Here is a 21,177-nt window from a genome sequence, read left to right as displayed (position 1 = left end):
GTTCTTATGACTACATAAGAATATAATATTCTATCTAATAAATCAATTTTCTAAAAGCTTTTTCAGGCTGGGAACTGAGGGACTTCCCAGGGAAGTCTCTCCAGGGAAAATAGCAGCATCAGTAACAAAAGGAACCTATATTAATCCAAAGGCAAAGCCTTTACCTTTTGCCTTAATTCTTCACTGTTGGTCTTCCGATTACATCGTTCCAAGGTAAAAGTGACATAACACTTCCACATTTCCTCTGCAGAATTCAAAATACTTGTTATTTCTTCTGAAAACAAAGGTCAAATTTACTTGCATAAGAGTCTAACTTCTGAGTAATCTGTTTCAAGTCAGCATCGGTTTTGCTAAGTCATCATGTCTCTTTTCCTCCTTCAGCAGATGTGGCATTACCACATTAAGCCTCAAGGGAGCGCTGTAGTACTCTGCATCTTACTCATAAGTCAGCATACAAAGCCGACTTAGCTTCCTTGTGGAAATCCCATGACAGTTGACTTACAGACAATACCAAAATATGACAAGGAAACTTAAGGGTGCAAGCTGCCATATCCTTCTCATCTTCTCATTTCACTGCAAGAATACATTAGAAATGGGTACTAGAAGATTTTAATGCATTGACTTTAGGAAGAAAAAAGGTGGAGGCCTCTGTAAGTACAAAACTGAAATAAAAACAATTTGTAAGCTTCATGCTAGGAACAGCCAGCCTACAGAAAGTACCCCATAGGAGGAACAGTGGTGTGGAAAGTGGTTAGGAAGGGACGCTCCCTAGTTGTTGTTGTTGTTGGGTTTTTTGGGGTGGGGCGGAGGGATATAATTTTTGATTTTTCTCTACCTTAAAATAAAACACATGTGAATAAAAAACCAATACCAATGACTAACCATGTACATATACAAAATTTTTGTATCATTTATATACTTAATGAAGCTTCTTTGTTTCCTATTTTCATTTCAACTACTATAACTTCATCTCGCCAATGTTTAGTCTAATTGACAGGTAAAAATATTTAAGCAACCAAAAAAAAGAAAGAACAAATGCAACTTCAATATCTGATGTTCTATGTACCAAATACAGTGGTACCTCAAGATACGAACTTAATTGGTTCCAGGGGGAGGTTCGTAAGACGAAAGGTTCGTAAGACGAAACATTGTTTCCCATAGGAAACAATGTAAAGTCAATTAATCCGTGCAACAACAAAAAACCCGCAAAAAAACTCTGCCGCCTGGCTGTCACCTTTTAAAACAGCCGGGGGGGGGCTTCCCAGCAGCCTCCCGAACCCGGAAGTTTGGCAAAATTTCGGGGTTCAGGAGGCTGCTGGGAAGCCCAGCAGCCCGGCTTTCACCTTTTAAAACAGCCGGGAGGCTTCCCAGCAGCCTCCTGAACCCCAACACCAAACCCTCCACGCACTTCGCCCTGAAAGCCGGCGGCGGCAGACCGCCTTTGGGTTTTCGGCTGGGGGGGGGGGAGCAGGAGGACCTTCCTAACTCCCTCCTCCCCGAGCCGAAAACCCAAAGGCGGTCTGCTGCCACCCGCTTCAGCCAGGAGGCATTCAGGGCATGGAGGAATGGGAAGCTCAAACGCCGGTGGCTTCAGCTTCCCATTCCTCCATGCACTTCGCCCTGAATGCCTCCTGGCCGCCTGGCAGAGCGCTCGCAGCCAGCGGGCGGCGGCGGGGGACAAAAGGCAGGCCAGCGCCTGGCTCATGCCTCTCCAGAGCCGCCGACCGAGTGGAGCAGCGGCGCGGGGAAGGAGAGAGAGAAGCAGGCGGCGGCGGGGGGGGGGAGACAAAAGGCAGGCCAGTGCCCGGCTCCTGCCTCTCCGGAGCCGCCGACCAAACGGAGCGATCTTCTGCTGGCCACGGGCGAAGGGCGGGGAAGCCAGGCAAGAGCGATCTTCTGCCGGCCATGGGCAAAAGGCGGGGAAGCCTCTTGCACCAGCTGCTACAGCCGCTGGCTTCCCCGCCCTTCACCGGCAGAAGATTGCTCCGCTCGGTCGGCAGCTCCCCAGAATCGTCACCCCTCCCCGTTCGGATCTCCCCTCCTCCCCGCCCGGGGGGCTGGGCTGGGAGGGGTGGGAAAAAGAGAAAGAAGGCGGCGCTCCCCACCCAGCCACGATGGTCCCTTCCTTATGGCTCATGTTGGCTGACGGGGAAGGCTAACCTAAGTGGTGCCGGAGGGCTGGGCGGGGCGGGGGCAGCGAAGTCGGTGATGAGGCAGCCTAACCCCACCGGTGACCGCCAAAGGGTTGGCGAAGGGAGGGGTGCTGCGCCGACCCGGCCAAGCCTATGGACGCGCCTCCCGCCGCTCTGCCCAATCGCAAAGCCGAAGGAGGCACGGGAGGCGGTGAATGTCGTGTCCTCCGACCAGTCAAGCGGAGCAGGGGGGGGGCTTGGCGGGGAATGTTGAGGGGGAGTGAAGAAAATTGAAACAGATTACGAAAAGCTCGGTGGTGGTGATGGCACTCCTTCCAGGAAAACGCCTCCGGGGGGCTGGGCTGGGCATTTTCCTGGAAGGAGTGCCATCCACCACTGAACTTTTTGTAATCTGTTTCAATTTTCTTCACTCCCCCCCCCCAACATTCCCCGCCTTGCTTCGCTTGACTGGTCGGAGGACATGACATTCACCGCCTCCTGTGCCTCCTTCGGCTTTGCGATTGGGCAGAGCGGCGAGAGGCGCGTCCATAGGCTTGGCCGGGTCGCCGCAGCACCCTCCCTTCGCCAACCCTTTGGCGGTCACCGGTGCGGTTAGGCTGCCTCGTCACCGACTCCCCCTCCCCAGAATCGTTACCCCTCCCCCGTTCGGATCTCCCCCCTTCCCTGCCCGGGGGGCTGGGCTGGGAGCGGCGGGAAAAAGAGAAAGAAGGCGGCGCTTCCCACCCGGCCACGATGGTCCCTTCCTTACGGCTCACATTGGCTGACGGGGAAGGCTAACCTAAGTGGTGCCGGAGGGGTGGGCTGGGCGGGGGGCAGCGAAGTGGTGACGAGGCAGCCTAACCCCACTGGTGACCGCCAAAGGGTTGGCGAAGGGAGGGTGCTGCGGCGACCCGGCCAAGCCTATGGACGCGCCTCCCGCCGCTCTGCCCAATCACAAAGCCGAAGGAGGCACGGGAGGCGGTGAATGTCATGTCCTCCGACCAGTCAAGCGAAGCAAGGCAGGGAATGTTGGGGGGGGAGTGAAGAAAATTGAAACAGATTACGAAAAGCTCGGTGGTGGTAATGGCACTCCTTCCAGGAAAATGCCTCTGAGCGAGGCTCCGCCTGGCTGGGGAGACTCGACCGAAAGGGGCTGGAGCGGCAGAGCCGAGCACGCCTTCCGCCCGGGGAGTCCTGCCCTTTCATCCCCGCCGGCCACAGGGGCGAGAGGATGAAGGGGCAGGACTTCCCGGGCGGAAGGCGTGCTCGGCTCTGCCGCTCCAGCCCCTTTCGGCCGAGCCTCCCCAGCCAAGCAGCCGCCTTCCGCCACTGCGGCCGCGGCGCCTGCGGCAGCCAGGAAGACCAAACCAGGCATGGCGGAGGCGGCGGCGGCGCTGCTGCTCCAGTCGCCCGGTCCTCTCCTGCCTCCCGCGCCAATGTTGCCCGCTGCGTTGGGCGCCACCAGCCCCGAGTCGGACACACCCTCACCGCCGCCCCCAGTCGCTGCCCTCCCCCTCTCGCTGGAGGTCTAGCCGGAGCCTGAGCCGGGCCCGCTCGGCTGCGCCTCCTCGCCCGCCCAGGATACTGACCTGCTGCCTCGCCCCGCGCCTGTCGCAGACCGTCTTTGTGTTTTTGGCTGGGGGGAGGGAGTCAGGAAGGTCTTCCTTCTCCCCCCCCCAGCGAAAAACACAAAGAAACACAAAAAAACAAAACACAAACTGCCGGCGGTTTCAGCCTCCCTTTGCCCCATGCTGCTTCGCCCTGCCTGTTGTCCTGGGAGAAGTGCTGGGGGGAGACGACAGCTGGGCAGCGGGGCTTCTCAGAGGCCTCCCGAACCCGAACTTCCGGGTTCAGCGTTCGGGAGGCCGCCGAGAAGCCCCGCCACCCGGCTGTCACCTTTTAAAACAGCCGAGGGGCTTCCCAGCAGCCTCCCTAATGCCGAACCCGGAAGTTCGGGTTTGGTGTTCGTAAGACGAAAAAAGTTCGTAAGAAGAGGCAAAATTTTTCTGAACCCTGGGTTCGTATCTCGGGTTGTTCGTAAGACGAGGGGTTCGTATCTTGAGGTACCACTGTATTCTCAATTATTAAGAAGAAAAAAGATTTCCATCATTCCAGCAATTAAACTAATTACCTAATAATAAAATTTTCATATATAAAATAATATAGATTATGAACTATCTTAAATTTGTGTTACATTAATATCTAGTGCCGCCACCATTTCTTTTTTCATCATCTGGGTATCTACCATCTATTTTCTCACTCTTTTACTTCACCTCCAAAGTGTTCATATACTTTAACTATTTTTAATTTCCATTTCCCTAGTTTTCTGAAAAATAAAAATAAGGGGAGGGGAGAGGCGTTTCTAGACATGCAGTATTCTGTTACCTAAGCCTTACAATAAAGCTGATGTTTGTACTCATAGTTTGTGTCTCTTCTCTGGACTACCTAAAAGGACTCACAGTAGGAGATCCAATAAACACTTTGTGAACACACAAAGCCAGGGGTGGAAAGTGCTTATCCACAGTCCTTCTTAGATAAGAACTGCTGCTGAAATTCCAGCTTAATTCCAATATACATAATGAAGGGGAGCTGCAAATATTTTGCACTACAGGCAGTCCTCAACTTACAACCATGACTGAGGCCAAAATGTCTGGGTGAGACAGTTCACTCTTAAGTGAGTTTTCTCCTGCCGCATAATACGTCCTTCCTTGCCATAGTTAAGTGAATTGCTGCAGTTGTTATGTTAGTAAAAACAGTTGCTAAATGAATCTGGCTTCCCCTGTTGACTTTGCTTGTTGGAAGGCTACAAATTGGAATCTCATAACTCTAGGATACGGCCACCGTCATAAGTGTGTCAGTTGCCAAGTGTCTGAATGTAAATCACGTGACTGTGAGGATGCTGAAAACGGTCACAAGTGTGAAAAAATTGTCATAAATCACTTTTTAGTGTTGCTGTAACTTTGAATGGTCACTAAAGGAACTGTTGTAAGTTGAGGACTACCTGTATTTGCTGTTCTCTAGTCCATAGTTTCAGAATGAAGTCAGAATTTCAATTATAACAATTGTGGGGAGAGGGGGTAGGCGGAGAAAGAGAAGAAAGAAAAAAGTTTTAATATCAGGGGAGGGGGGGGAAGTCTAACCAGTGGGAAGGTGTGTGATTGCCTCCTCAAATACAACGCAACACCGTTCTTCTTTTCGGGCAACCTCTAAAGCCTTTGACTGTTTCGACTTAGGTTGCTCTGATGGAGGAAGGGATTCCATCTCCAATTCCCGCCGTGCCATGAAATCCCACACAAGAGGATCGTTGTCATACGTTGCCTGCAAACTAAAAGAAAAATTGCATTGTGCTATTAGCTATGAGTGACTCTGGCGTAATTGCAAGTGCTTCTGTCCCATACACAGGAATGTTTTGCTTATGCTAACACAGTGTTTCTCAAATAGTGGGGTGGGCTCCCATGTGGGGGGCGCAGAGCGATGCCAGGGGAGGCCTGATTCCGGGGAATGTGCTTTTTTTGCCACAGGGAGTAGGGGGTTTTTTGCACTGAATAATAGCACACAGCACAGAGTAGGAGATATGAAGTACAGATAACAAACCCTTAAGAGACACCATGGAAAAATATTTAACAGAGATTAAAAGAAAGGAGGAGAGAGATGGAGATGATGAGACAATTGTAAGTCTCCCAAAAGCTAAGACGGGGAAATATGACGAAGCGTATGTAGTGCTTGGCTTCACTGTGACTACAGTGGGAGACGAGGAAGACCGGTATGCTTACCAGTGTTCCCTTTAATTTTTTGGGGGGGTGGGCGGAAAAGTATAGTGTCTGAGCGGCATTCCCTTCGGGACTGGGCGGCACAGAAATAATAAATAAATAAATAAATAAATAAATAAATAAATAAACAAACAAACAAACAAAAAACCCACCCTGTTTTGCCTCAGAGAATTTCAAAATAAAATACTGTACTGTGTGTCTATAACAGTGAGCTCATAATAGGGCAACTCTATCAATATCTTAATGCCACTTAAATAGTTGAGCTAGTTTCAAACTAGATTTTGATTTTCTTTCTCTCTTCCTTACTCCCATTCTTTTTCTTTCTCTTTTCCTTCCTCTCTTTTTTCTATCTGCTTCTCTCTCTTCCTCTCTTCCTCTCTCTCTCCTTCCCTCTCACTCTTTCCCTCTCGGCTTCTGGGCAGGTTTGGAAAACTCTGAGTTGATGATGATTTTCAAGTGAGCGATTGCTCACTGCTCAGTTTAGAGGGAACTATGATGCTTACTGTGTCTAAAAATGTTGGCAGACAAATAAATTATGGAGTAACTTAAATACATTACACCCCAATCACGCTGATAAGCCGCTTGAGTTTTTCAGTGAAAACGTGCTGAATATTGCAAACAATTGTCCAGGCGGAGAGTTGGGGGTGGGGGAATATTTACTTCTTCCTAAGGGGGAAAGGGGGGTAACAGAAAATAGTTGAGAAACACTGTGCTAACAGAACTCACACAATGTGCCCAGAAACAGGAATATGCTTTCAGCTAAAAGTACTTTGGATATTCCAAAGACTGGCGAATTACCATAAGCTCTATGCAAACCTAGCCAAGTGATCTGGGAAGGATTTATTTATTTATTTGTTTGTTTATTTGTTTGTTTGTTTGTTTATTTATCAGATTTGTATGCCACCCCTCTCCGCAGACTCGGGGCGGCTCACAGCAATAATGATACAATGTAACAAATCTAATATTTAATTAATTTATAAAACCCCAATTTAGAAACCAATCATAAATACTAGCATACCATACATAAATTTCATACGCCTAGGGGGAGGGAAAATGTCAATTCCCCCATGCCTGACGACAGAGGTGGGTTTTAAGGAGCTTACAAAAGGCTAGGAGGGTGGGGGCAACTCTGATATCTGGGGGGAGTTGGTTCCAAAGGGTCGGGGCCCGCCACAGAGAAAGCTCTTCCCCTGGGTCCCGCCAAACGACATTGTTTAGTTGACGGGACCCGGAGAAGGCCAACTCCGTGGGACCTAACTGGTCGCTGGGATTCGTGCGGCAGAAGGCGGTCCCGGAGATATTCTGGTCTGGTGCCATGAAGGGCTTTATAGGTCATAACCAACACTTTGAATTGTGACCGGAAACTGATCGGCAACCAATGCAGACTGCGGAGTGTTGGTGTGACATGGGCATATTTAGGAAAGCCCATGATAGCTCTCGCAGCTGCATTCTGCACGATCTGAAGTTTCCGAACACTTTTCAAAGGTAGCCCCATGTAGAGAGCGTTACAGTAGTCGAGCCTCGAGGTGATGAGGGCATGAGTGACTGTGAGCAGTGACTCCCGGTCCAAATAGGGCCGCAAATGGTGCACCAGGCGAACCTGGGCAAACGCCCCCCTTGCCACAGCTGAAAGATGTTTCTCTAATGTGAGCTGTGGATCGAGGAGGACGCCCAAGTTGCGAACCCTCTCTGAGGGGGTTAATGATTCCCCCCCCCCCCCCAGGGTAATGGAAGGACAGATGGAATTATCCTTGGGAGGCAAAACCCACAGCCACTCCGTCTTATCCGGGTTGAGTTTGAGTCTGTTGGATGTGTTCCTGCTTCGACATTAGAATTACATCCGTTCAGGCGGGTAGCAGTCCCATTGACATGCTCATTGTGTTAAGTATGCACATATGCCTCCTAGAACAGGGGTGGACAACTATGACCCCTTTATGACCTATGGACTTCAACTCTGAAAAATGATGGCTGGCTGGTGAATTCTGGGAGCTGACATCCAAGGGGGACATAGCTGCCCACACATCCTAGAAAATGGGAAACTTGGCACAGCAAGAAATGGGTTAGATAACACATTTTCTTTTCCCATGCTAGAAGCCTAAAAGGAATTTGTACACAACTGCACTAAAGAAACGGTTATCTCCTAACCACAGCCTCTGCAGACAAAACAGTTATGAAAATCAAGGGCATTTTCTTTTAGTGCAAGGGAGATACATACCATAAATCCAAACAGATGTATGCTTATCAGTTGTTTATAGTCAATTGTCCTCACAGCTAATATGATGGACCCAGCATGAAAATACTTGCAAGGCCAATCTGACCACAGAATTCATTTCATAATTTTATCTACTTTCTGTCTCAGCCCAACGAATCTCACCATTGTACTTTTGTAAGAATAAACAAAGTGAGCTACAGCACGTTGAGATGTCAGGTGAAAGTCAGGATGTCATAAAAAACCAATACAAATAGATAAAAATGGGGGTGAGAGGAAAGGAAAGAGACATGCTCTTTTCTGAACAGTAGCTCCAAAATTCTGTTGTTTCTTACTGTTATTTTTATTTCAAGTCACATAGTTCACACAGACACATAAGGAAAATCCAGACAATTAAATGGACAAATAAATATTTTCACACAGTTGATCATGGCCTCAAGATTCTGCTGTTTGTGCATATAAAGGGCAGATGCTATCCGTCTTGGATAGCAAGATGGGCAGTATGTATGTATGTATGAAAACAAATGCAACAAATTACATTGGCTGTTAGATATCTGTTTAAAAGCAAGGCTGTGATAATAAATGCCTAGACTTGAAGACATTTTCCTTTTTTTTATGGTATGGTAAACCTGTTTTCCTTTCCAAGGATTGGAAAACAGCTTATATTTTAAAAGCTGCATTAGAAAACATTCAGAATAATCAATATCAACATATATTCACCAGACTATCAAAGTTATATTTTAAAACAACTGAGCATTATGACTGGCAACAGAATATTTTGAAACACAGTCACTTTCAACCTGTTTTCCCCAGAAGGGAGCAAGGCTGATGTTGCAGTCCTCATCTGGCTAAGCTTTCCAGGGAAAAGGGGAATTTGAAAAATAGCTACAACCTAAGAAATGAAAATCTGCCCAAACCTAAGCCACTTGTGCCAAGTACTCAATACCTTTATTTTAATGTATACAAAAAATCTTATAAATTAAAAACAGAGCCAAGATAATAACAACATTTGCATTTTTGCACTGGAGCAAAAATGCAACTGTTATTTCTTGAAGAGAAACAGAATTTGTTTTTGCTAGAGCCGAACAAAAATGAGACCAGGTTATGCAATTAATCTAATCCTGATTTCTGGAATATGGTGAAATAATTCTATACCTTAAACACGCAGGGTCTTCTGGAGTAGACTAACACAAGATAGAATAATGGCTGCTGAATGCTATAAGGGTACAAATCATACGCAGAACTTACTTTTCAACAATTTCTTTCTGAATATCTTGTGAAAAATCAAAACGTTTTGCAACTGACAAAAGCGATAGTACAAACTCTGCACCTATAATGAATGAGGATACATTAATCAGGGTACTCTAAGCATCATAATCACCTCCCCCAATTGTACAACTCCTTTGGCATTCCCAGGCTTCTTGCCCCATCTAAAATAAATGGAGTGCTGACATGTTGCAAAATACACTCCCTGTGCCATACTATCAAGAAAATATTCAGGCCCTGTGGTTTTTTCTAGGGTATGTTTGCTGTGTACATTTTGCCCAGGTACATTGGTATTTTTCTCTTAGTTATATGCAAATCATGTATCAGTAACTAGATTTTTTTCAAGTGAATATTCTGTTACAATTTGTGACACCAAATATGCAAGTTTTTATCCTTAGACTCTATCTGTTCCTCCTATTCATTTTCTTAGCTGATTACTTGTCTCCAAGCCTCATAAGCATTAAGCACTTTGTTAATCAACCAATGACACACACTTAAAATTCCAGATATGCTTATTGGCCCAAACAACATCAACTTTTTAAAAAATTTAAGAATGTCTACCCTAAACCCACAAAAGAAGTAAGAACATTTTTACCCTAAACTAATATTGCATAGAGAAAAGGTATCTCCCCAATTTTTGAAGAAAATACAGGTAGTCCTCGAGTTATGACCACAGTCGAGCCCAAAATGTCTGTTGCTAAGTAGACAGATGTTAAATGATCTTTGCCCCATTTTATGGCTTTTCTTGCCTCAGTTTTAGGTGAATCACTGCAGTTGTTAAGTTAGCAATCCAGTTGTTAAATGAATCTGGCCTCCCCATTGCGTTTGCCTGCCAGAAGGTAGTAAAAGGTGTTCACGTGACCCTGGGACACTGCCATTGTCATAAATATGAGTCCATTGCCAAACATCTGAATTTTAAACATATGAAATGTTGCAACAGATATGTTGTGAAAACAGTGTGGAAAAGGGTCGTAAGTCACTTTTTTTCAGTGATGTTTGTAACTTTCAACAGCCACTAAATGAGCTGTTGCAAGTTGAAGACTACCTGTATTTGCTCACTTAGAAATTTCTGCATTTTTAGGATTTGTAGATAACTGAACCAGCTAATTCGTCTAAGCAACCATTCTGAGTGACCAGATTTCAATGCATCAAGAAGGCACCATTGAGCTGTATGGTGTGGTGGTTAAGGCACCGGGTTAACAACTGAGTTCCAATCCCGCCTTAGACAAGAAACTAGCTGGGTGATCTTGGGCCAGTCACTCTCCCTCAGCCCTAGGGAGAAGGCAATGGCAAACCACTTCTGAAATCTTACTAAGGAAACTGCAGGAACCAATCTAGGAAGTTGCCAGGAATCCAAAATGACTTGAAACAACCAAATATTTTTAAAACTGAGATGAACTATACTAATTACAAGTTGAAGAGCAATAGGTTACCTTTGATTTTTTCAACTGCAGTTCTGTAGACAATTTTAGCCAATTCACCATTAAGGATGTCCTCAGAAAAACTGAACTCACCCTAAAAATCAAGAGAAAATGGGTCTTTTATAATTAACATTTTATTTCTTGGATTTTTCCAGAGAAACCTTTACAGAGTCCGGCCAAGACTTCAGCAGCGACACTCTGGAAGGCTGTAATGTTTGCATTAAAACGTGGAGGTCAGATATCTCCCAATGTCAGGATAACATCACATATGCATGCTATTTCTATTCAAAGACTTCGTGAGCCTTATCGCCACAAAACCCTTATGAATAAAGGGAGTGATGGAACACCAACATTTTGGACATTGCTTATAACCCTAACAACAATGCCTGCAGTGGAATTTGGGAGGAACTGCTCTTATCTATCATCAGGTCAGCCACTGCATTCTGTACCAGCTGTGGCTTCTGAATAGTTATTTTCATACTGAACATTCCCTGTTGTGGAAAAGATAACAGTCCCTTCTGGAACGGAGCTATGCACAGAATAGAGAACCGCATGTGTGTTCTCTCTCCTCTCTCTCTCTCTCTCTCTCAGAACTGAAAAGAATATTCCAAACTGACTACATATGATGCAAACTGGCATTTTCTTTCCTTTGTCTTTTTTTTTCAAATAAAGATGATTTGGCAGAATTAAACTATACGTCATAATCCACAAAAGGAATAACCTTTAGTAGAAAGCCTTGTGGCATTCTGATCTTTCTATCCTAATCTGTCAAACTTCATCTATCATTCCTAATAAAAAGCAAATGGTGGTACAGAATCTTGAACTCTAATATTCAAGTAGTACCCCCTAATCAATTCCACCTTTCAGTGAGATTCAAATCAAGGCATCATATTCTTCTTTCCCTTATATTAAGTAGCATTGCCATATGTACCTGAAAAATCATGCCTGGAATTATGGGGGATTACAATATTTCCACATAGAATCATGCTATTGATTGAGGGGCACTGACTGCAAATGCAAATCAATTTGCAGTTGATGGGGGGGGGGGGAGCATTGTTAAGAAAAATGAACGTCTCTTCCTTAAACAATATCTCCAACATAGCCCAACAACAGTATTACCACATCTACCGTATTTTTCGCTCCATAAGACGCAGTTTTTTTCCTCCCAAAGTAGGATGAAAAATCAGCCTCGTCTTATGGAGCGAAGATGCAGGCAGGGAGGCGGGGGGGAGGCTGCGAATTCGGAAGTGCCATCCCGCCGGCTGGCTGGCTAGCTGCTGCCTGGCCCACCGTTCCCCGTAAGCTACGCCCGTGAGCAGGCGTGCACCCCCAAATACACCCGAGCGCCCTTTTCCACGGGCGCGTGCTCCCCATCCCCCTGCCAGCCCGCGGGGAGGTGGGCGGGGGCGGGGAGGTGTGGCAATAGGAGTAAAGGGAGCCGCGGCCGCCCCTGCCTCCCCACGGTGCCTCCGGCCAAATGCGCCCCTGGTTTCTCCACGCTGCCCTATTGCCCGCCCGATCCGCCTCCTCTGCCACCTCCTGCGTTGGGGCGCGATCTGCCTCCTCTCCTCCGCTGCCTCCTCCTGCCTTGGGGCGCAATCTGCCCCCTCTCCAACGTCGCTGCCTTCTGCCTTGGGGCGCGATTCGCCCCCTCTCCTCCTCCGCCGCCGCCTTCTGCCTTGGGGCGCGATTCGCCCCCTCTCCTCCTCCGCCGCCCCCTGCCTTGGGTGAGCAATCCGGGAGTCTGGGACAGGGTGGCTTTACGCCATGAAGAGAAAACGGCCGACTTTTCCCTGCTGCCGGAGCCGTTTCCTCTTCATGGCGCAAAGCCACACAGTCCCGGACTCCGGGATTGCTCGCCCAAGGCAGGAAGCGGCGGCGGAGGAGAGGGGGCGGATCGCGCCCCAAGGCAGAAGGCGGCGGCGGCGGAGGAGAGGGGGCGAATCGCGCCCCAAGGCAGAAGGCAGCCATCTGCCCAGACAGAAAGGAAACAAGAGAGAGAAAGTGAGAAGAAGAGAGAGAAAGAGGGGGAGAGAGAGAGAAAGAGAGAGGGGGAGAGAGAGAAAGAGAGGGAGAGGGAGAAAGAGAGTGGGAGAGGGGGGAGAGAGGGGGAGAGATAGCAAGAGAGAGAGAAAGAGAGAGGGAAAGGGGGAGAGAGGGGGGAGAGAAAGAGAGGGAGGGAGAGAGAGGAGATAAAGAAAGAGGAGAGAGAGAAAGGAAGAGAAAGAAAGAAAGAGGGATAGAAAGAGAGAGAGAGTGAGAGATGCTCAGTGAGCCTTTCTTTGAAGTTGCCTTTCTTTCTTTCCTTCTTTCTTTTTCTCTCTTGCTCTCTTGCTCTTTCATTCTTTTTTCTTTCTCTTGCTTTCTTTCTCTCCTTCCTTCCCTCATTCCATTTCTTTCATTCCCCCTCTCTATTTTTATTTCTCTTTCATTTTCTTTCTTTCTCTCTTTCTTGCTTTCTTTCTTGCTCTTTTTCTTTCTCTCTTTTACCTTCCCTTCCTCTATTTCTTCTTTTCTTTCTCCTTCCTACCTTCTTCCCTCCCTCCCTTCAGTCCTTCCTCTCTTACTCTCCCCTTTCATAAGTTTCCTTGCTTCCTTCCTCTGTTCCTGTCCCTTCCCCCTTTCTTTCTTTCTTTCCTTCCTTCCTTCCTTTCCTCCCTCCATTTCTTGCTTTCCTTTTCCTTCCTCCCTTCTTCCCTCCCTCACTCCCTTCTTTCACTCCTTCCTCTCTTCCTCTCCCCTTTTTGGCTCAAAATATTTTTTTTCTATTTTCCTCCTCTAAAATCTAGGTGCGTCTTATCAGCAGGTGCGTCTTATAGAGCGAAAAATACGGTAATTTTAAGTCAGCATTTATCTTTCTGAGCAACTGAAGGATAGAAGAAAGGCTTTAAAAACCTGTCACAAAACTCAAGTAACTTTCTAGACCCACACATCTTTTACAAACAATGTAAAACATTTTTTCCTCATTGATTTTTGGTGCTTAGGCATTGGGAAGGCCATATTGTTTACCTGCTACAAAATCTTGAAATTCGATGGGTTCAAATTCAATGAAAGAGGGACCTAAATAGATTTTACAAAAACAACACCTGGCACATGTTTATACAAGTTGTGACCTCTAGAAGTGCAAATGGAAGCAATGTAATGTGATCTCATTTGCATCCCACCTTTGATAACAACCACTGCCTACTGATAAAGCCCTTCCACTGTTTATCTGCTGTGTTTTCACATTCCTGATTTAGCAATGGAAGGACCTCACAATCGGGCAAAAGAAGAATTTGGGAGAGTTTCTTCTTAGGTCAGGCGATCTGGTTTGAAAACCAGGTGCAAACAGCAGATAGACTTTGTTGGATTCATGTATTAAACCATAGCAAGCACCACACAAATATGCAATAATTATCTGACCATAAACTGACACTTCAAATGCTTTCACTTGACAATTTAAATTACATAAGTACCATGGAGAAGAATATTTTTGATAACATAATGATTTCTTACTAAATCTATATTTGCTTGCTCAAATTCTTTCTTCTCTTTCCTTTGCTTTTCTGCATGCATCAGCTCCATTCTAAAATACTAGGAAAGGAAAAGGAGGGAGGAAAGGAAAAAGGGGAAGGGGAAGAGAATGATAACATATCAAGGTATTCAACATTTAAAAAGAACACAATCATAGCATCCTGGTTAATACTGGAAATTAAATACTAAATTCTAATACTAAAAATAATACTAATAATACTAATTATTATTATTATTATTATTATTATTATTATTATTATTATTATGTCAGTACAACACAGCAAACGAGATCACTATGCTGGATTTCGTATTTCATCACCAGTCGGACGCTTCCCAAGCACCTAGGACTGCGTGATGTAGCGGTAAATTATGTTTGCTGATCCCAGTAAAGCGGCCTTTTGCAATTGACAGATGGAGATTTTGTCAATTCCGCTGGATTTCAAATGTCCGCTGAGATCCTTTGGTACTGCACCCAGCGTGCCAAGGACCACTGGGACCACTTTCACTGGCTTACGCTAGAGTCGTTGCAGCTCGATTTTTAGATCTTCGTATTTATTTCTCTAGCTGCTTCTCAATTCTGCTGTCTCCTGGGTTTGCAATGTCGATGATCCATACTTTCTTTTTCTCCACAATCAGGATGTCTGGTGTGTTATGCTTCAGAATTCGGTCAGTCAGAAGTCGGAAGTCCCACAACAGTTTTGCTTGCTCATTTTCGACCACTTTTTCAGGCTTATGATCCCATCAGTTCTTTGCCACTGGTAAATGTTAGTTCCGGCACAAGTTCCAGTGAATCATCTGTGCCATAGCATCATGTCTATGCTTGTAGTCAGTCTGTACGATCCTTTTGCAGCAGCTGAGTATGTGATCGATTGTTTCATCTGTTTCTTTACAGAGTCTGTACTTTGGATCGTCTGTTGATTTTTCAATTCTGGCTTTGACAGCATTTGTTCTAATGGCCTGTACTTGTGCCGCCAGTATTAGTCCTTCTGTCTCCTTTTTGAGTGTTTCACTTGTAAGCCATGACCAGGTCTTTTCTTTATCCACTTTGCCTTCAATCTTCTCCAAGAACTGGCCATGCAATGCTTTGTTCCGCCAATTGTCCATACGACATTGAGTTACAGTTTTTCTGTACTGGTCCTTAGTTTGCTTCACCTTGAGAAGCTTCCTATTGTTGACCTCCATCAACACTGACTCTTTGCTCTCCTTCACAAAGTCAGCTAATGTATGCTTCTCTTCTTCCACTGTCTGTTTCACTTGCAAAAGTCCTCTGCCGCCTATTTTCCTTGTTAAATACAGCCTGTCAACGTCACTGCGGAGGTGTAGTGCATGATGGATCGTTATTAATTTTCTAGTTTTCCTGTCCAAGTTGTCCAGCTCTGCTTGAGTCCAGTTCACTATGCCAGCTGTGTATCTGATGACAGGTATTTATAGCCTTCATAGTGTTGCCACCATTCAGTTTGCTCTTCAAAATTTTTATTCAAAATTTTATTCAAAATTATTATTATTACTATTATTACTATTATCATTATTATTGTTATTATTATCATTATTATTATTATTATTATTATCATTATTATGTCAGTACAACATAGCAAACGAGATCACTATGCTGGATTTCGTATTTCATCACTAGTCGGGCGCTTCCAAGCACCTAGGACTGCGTGATGTAGCGGCAAATTATGTTTGCCAATCCCAGTAAAGCGGCCTTTATTATTATTATTTAGATTTGTATGCTGTCCCTCTTCGAACACTCAGAGCGGAAAGTCCTTGTTAATACTGTGCTTAAAGCACTGTTAACTCAAATAGTTTCTGCTACAGCATATTTTTATAACTAACCAAGTCACATCCTTTAAGAATGCTTTCAAGTACTCAAAATTATATATGCACCCCAACAATAATTTTGTCTTGATTAATTATGTCACTTTTGTGGACTGGCTCTCTTTCTCCAACTACTGTCATTTAACCAGAAAAAGGCTTCAGAAAAAAATAACATCATAATTGAAAGATAGGAATACATCATTGGAATTTACCACTGCCAATAGCCCAGCATATATAGACAGTGTACACAGCATTCAAATATTAAGAGCACGAAGGCAACCTAGCAGCATAACTCCAAATGCAACTGTGTCTTCTTTTGGCTGGTGGGATTAAAAAAAAACCCTAACATTTCTTCTGCATTTCCATTAGCCAAAGAAAAATATGGTTTTCTCATTTTTGCTAAAAATATATATTTTTCCATTTCACATACAGCAGCTACTAGGACTACCTAACCATTACTGAGGCAATATAATGTGTGTGTCCCTATTAATACTATATTAGAAGAACAATGACTGGATAATTCTCAAAAATACTCTTAAATTGCTGGTAGGAATGGCACAGACGACCATCTGGGTGACTTTGGGCCAATCACTGTCAGCCCAACTCACAGCACAGACCTTATGGGGGAAATAGGAGAAGGAAGGTGGACTGTTATCTTTGCCGCCTTGAGTTGTATAAGAAAAAAAGGTGGGATGATAAATATTTTTTAAAAATTACCTCTTTTTCTCCTGAAACATATAAGAGAATGTGGAGTGAATGAAATGATTGATTTTTATGATTTTTGGGGGGAGGAGGGGTTAGTTCTCTTAATTAGTTAATTGGATTTAAGATGTTGTGTACTATATATTTTATATGTTGTGAGCCGCCCTGAGTCCTCGGAGAGGGCAGCATAGAAATCCAATTAATAATAATAATAATAATCATCATCATCATCAACATCATCAACATCATCAACATCATCATCATCATCATCATCAACATCATCAACATCAACATCACCATCATAGAGGAAGTCTTCCTTAAGGACTACAACAGGGTCTGGCAACTCTGCCACTAAATGATGGGGTTGCTAAGCAAAACATCATGTGGCCGTGAAAAACATACCACGTTACTCATGCCTTGACCATTAAAAAAATCACCCACAGTTGTTACGGAAATATCACATTACCACAACTTACGTTTTTACTGCCACTGACTCTATTTGTCGGAAGCCATTTGTGAAATGCACAAATAGTGCTCACATGGCAAAGGGACACTGTGATGGCGTAAATACCCACTACTTGTGAAGTGCCCGAACCTCAATCACATGGCCACAGAGACACTGCAACGGCCATAAATGTGAGGTCATAAAGTTGTTTTTTTCGGTACTGTGATAACTTTGAACAGTTGCTAAATAAGGCACTTAAGCAAGGTCTATCTGTACACCCAAGAATACCTTATAATCTATAACTCAAAAGATAACATTTCCCAGGAAAGATGAACAACCCTGATATTTTATTCTTTGTGACAAGGAAGGGATCATCTGTATTTGTCCCATAGGCTACTGCAGAGAGAGAAGGGAGGGAGAATTACCTGCCTACCTCTTGATAAAGTTTAGGAGATTCAGGATGGAAACGCAATGCACGAAGGAACAACTGCCGAGCGCTTTCTGATGACAGGCGGTCTTCCATCTCCCATTTTGCAGCCATGATCCACAAAGCTGATCAGAGAGATAGAAAAGGTTATTTAAGACAGCCAGTACAGAATGGGGCATCGAACTAGACGTCAACCCCAAAAGAAATGCTTAGATCTTCACTGTTTACAATAGCCAAGCCAGCATGGCCGAGGAACAGGGAAGTTGTAACTCAGCAATGTGGGAAAGTCAGAGGTTCCTATTCTGTGATAGATAAAATTACTATGATTCCTAGGCAAAATGATGCATTGTATACCCAATATCATATTTCAGCATGGGCCATGTCTTTCATTTCTGTAACACTTGAAATACAGTCATGTCAAACCACTTCTGCAAAAGCCAGAATTATCAAAAATTCCCATTGTGCGTGTGTGTGAAAAATGTGAAATTAAACCACATTTAAAACAATATAATTAAGTCCTTGACTTATGGCTGGTCTCTTAGCAACCATTAAAAGTTACAACAGACCACCCCCAAAAGACACTTACAATCCATTTCCATCACATGGCTATAATTTACAACATATTTGCCAAAAAACTAGCTTTTACTTCACGTTTGCAGCAAAAAAAGCGGCCCATAGTAAACAATACATTTTTGTTTAATGCCCAGAGCGTTCACTTAACAAAACTGCATTATAACATTGGGTTTAGTACCATAATCTGCTTTATGACCATAACAACCATAATAGGTAGGCTCCATTATGGTCACAAGTTGAGGCCTACCTGTAATTAAAAGCATATCAGAAAAGCCTCTCATACTCCAGATATCCTCAACTCCATCAGCCAAATTCTGTTTATATGTCCCAGAACTAGCAATTTAAAAGGTTTGTGCTTCTTGCAGGAAGAATTATGGACATGGAGATATAACCCATGTACCTGGTTTGTTGGGATGAAGGGCTAACATGGAAGAAAACACTTTGCTCAGCTGTATTTTCTTGTTCTGTAAGGAAACAGAAAGCATGATTGTAGTTACGCATTTCAATATCAAACCAAATAATTTTCACCGCAGAGAATCTGAATTTTCTTAGAGACAGATGCAAGCCTTCGAAGGATTGAAGCTAGAATTGAACTCCTATCTATGTTTCTCATAACTGAAATTGCGAATGGTTGGGAACAATTAAATGGCACTAAATTTGGAAAAAAGAAGCAAAAGAAACAATCTCCCTAATCATCCAGAAATGTACATATTCTCTTACTTCTTGGCAGATTGTATGGGTTAATTGACTTAGCTTAATTAACAAACAAACCAATTTTGACTCTACAATTTGCATATAGCAAAGACTCTCCAGCAATATTTTTGATGTAATTTACAGAAGAGAAAAAAGAATATTCTTTACTAACAGTGTTAGTTCCACAAAAGGAGTATCAAAATTAAGTATCTTGTCCTGAATGTCTATTTGGCCCACAATTGATGGCTTTGGTTCCTGCTCTTAACTAAATTTTATACTTCAAGCTGCATATTCCAATACATGGAATGGTGCAACCCTATATAAAAATTTAAAGGAGTACGTTCAGTTCAAATAATAAAGCACAAATTGATTGCAAGAAAATTAGATCCGGGGTGGCGCAGCAGGTAGAGTGCTATACTGCAGGCCACTGAAGCTGACTAGATCTAAAGGTCAGCGGTTTAGATCTCATCACCGGCTCAAGGTTGACTCAGCCTTCCATCCTTCCAAGGTGGGTAAAATGAGGACCCGGATTGTGGGGGCAATATGCTGGCTCTGTTAAAAAGTGCTATTGCTAACATGTTGTAAGCCGCCCTGAGTCTAAAGAGAAGGGCGTCATAAAAATTGATTGATTGAATGAATGAATGAATGAATGAATGAATGAATGAATGAATGAATGAATAAATAAATAAATAAAATAAATATCCACTCACCCATTCCTTGCAAAATGCAATATGAGACAGCCACAGCTGAAGGTCATCCTGTTGGAGTGAGACAAAGGGAAAAGGAAGCAGCTGAGATCTCTTAAACCACTTGTTCATTCCAATGCTCTCTAGATCAGGGATCTCCAAACTTGGCAACTTTAAAACTTGTGGACTTCAACTCCTAGAATTCTGAGAGTTGAAGTCCACAAGTCTTAAAGTTGCCAAGGTTGGAGACTCCTGATCTAAATCATCAGGAATTGGGAGGAAAAGGAGCAAATCAAGCAAGCATTTAGAAATTGGAAATGCCTATTCAGATACAAGTAGTCCTCATCTTACAATCTGGACATTATAGCACCCTGTTTGTGATTATAACATCACAGGAAACTCTTATGATCACTATTTGCAACCTTCCCTGCCAGCTTCTGATAAGCAAAGTCAATGGGGAAGCCAACAGGAAAGGTCACAAATCGCTCTGGTAAGTCACTCCTGCCTGTGTGACCTGCAGTGGGTCTCCCAAATCTTTCCCCAGTCTCCCTTGACTCCTATGCAGCCTACCTTGGGCTTCTCCAGTCCTTCTCCAATATTCCTTGACACATGTATGGACTGTGCTGGGCCTCCCAAACTCGGTCCACCTTCCAACAATTCTTACCTGAGATTCCTGCCACTTTTTTTCTTTGCACCCTAGGATCTGTCCCTACCTAGGATTGTAGGGGGGAATATGACAATTGGGACTGGGATTAATCACACTAAGTGATGTAATACAGGAAATCCCAGTTGCCATTGTAACGGGAATCCCAGGGAAGGAGCATGAAAATGCCTCCCCCAAATGTGGGGAGTTCCTGTGTCCGTTTCATGTAAATTGGGGAAGGGATTGCTACAGTGCTGCGCAAACACAAGGAGGCCAAGGGAAGAAATGTGAGATCTGCATTAGTGCAGGGGGGGGGCAAAGAAAAGAGGGCATAACAGAATACGCCAGAAAGCGAAGGGGGAATTACCAGAGCAACTGGAGAATTTCCCTGTCTGTTTTCCCATTGATTTTGCATGTGGGAAGCTGGCAGGGAAGGTTAAAAACGGTGATCATGTGACCACAGGACCTTGCAACTATTGTAAGCATAATTTGATCGAAAACAGCTGAATCATGATCATGTGACTGCAGGGATGATGCAATAGACAGAACTTTGAGGACCAGTCAAAAGTACCACTTGTTCATTCACAACTTTAAACAGTCATTGAATGAGTGAATTGTAAGCAAGGACTACCTATATACTTGTATTATCCTGTGTCATATATTTTATAATGAAAAACAGGAAATTCAATGCTAAAAACAAGATGCAGCCACTCTTCATTAAGCAGCTACCTTGTTTAACAATTGTTCACAACCACAATGGCAATAACATGATCGAAACATTTAAATATGTTAAAGGGTTAAATAAGGTTCAGGAGGGAAGTGTTTTAATAGGAAAGTGAACACAAGAACAAGGGGACAAAATCTGAAGTTAGTTGGGGG

General features: G+C 44.2%; 1 protein-coding gene across 1 annotated transcript in view; it reads right to left on the bottom strand.

Annotated features, from left to right (window-relative positions):
* UTP6 (UTP6 small subunit processome component) overlaps nt 1-21,177 on the bottom strand; it is a 41,788-nt gene that overhangs the window by 12,874 nt on the left and 7,737 nt on the right. The window contains exons 5-12 of the mRNA XM_070740447.1: nt 19,680-19,727; nt 18,677-18,740; nt 17,710-17,828; nt 14,294-14,371; nt 10,811-10,892; nt 9,360-9,441; nt 5,273-5,457; nt 165-244 (exon numbers count right to left, since the gene is read on the bottom strand). Of these exons, the coding sequence (XP_070596548.1) occupies nt 165-244; nt 5,273-5,457; nt 9,360-9,441; nt 10,811-10,892; nt 14,294-14,371; nt 17,710-17,828; nt 18,677-18,740; nt 19,680-19,727 (738 nt within the window). The remainder of the gene's footprint in view (nt 1-164; nt 245-5,272; nt 5,458-9,359; nt 9,442-10,810; nt 10,893-14,293; nt 14,372-17,709; nt 17,829-18,676; nt 18,741-19,679; nt 19,728-21,177) is intronic.

The sequence above is a fragment of the Erythrolamprus reginae genome, chromosome 2 (genome assembly GCF_031021105.1).
Source record: "Erythrolamprus reginae isolate rEryReg1 chromosome 2, rEryReg1.hap1, whole genome shotgun sequence".
Lineage (NCBI taxonomy): Eukaryota > Metazoa > Chordata > Lepidosauria > Squamata > Dipsadidae > Erythrolamprus > Erythrolamprus reginae.
The sequence above is the reverse complement of the archived record's forward strand: the minus strand, read 5'-3'. Positions and strand labels throughout refer to the sequence as shown.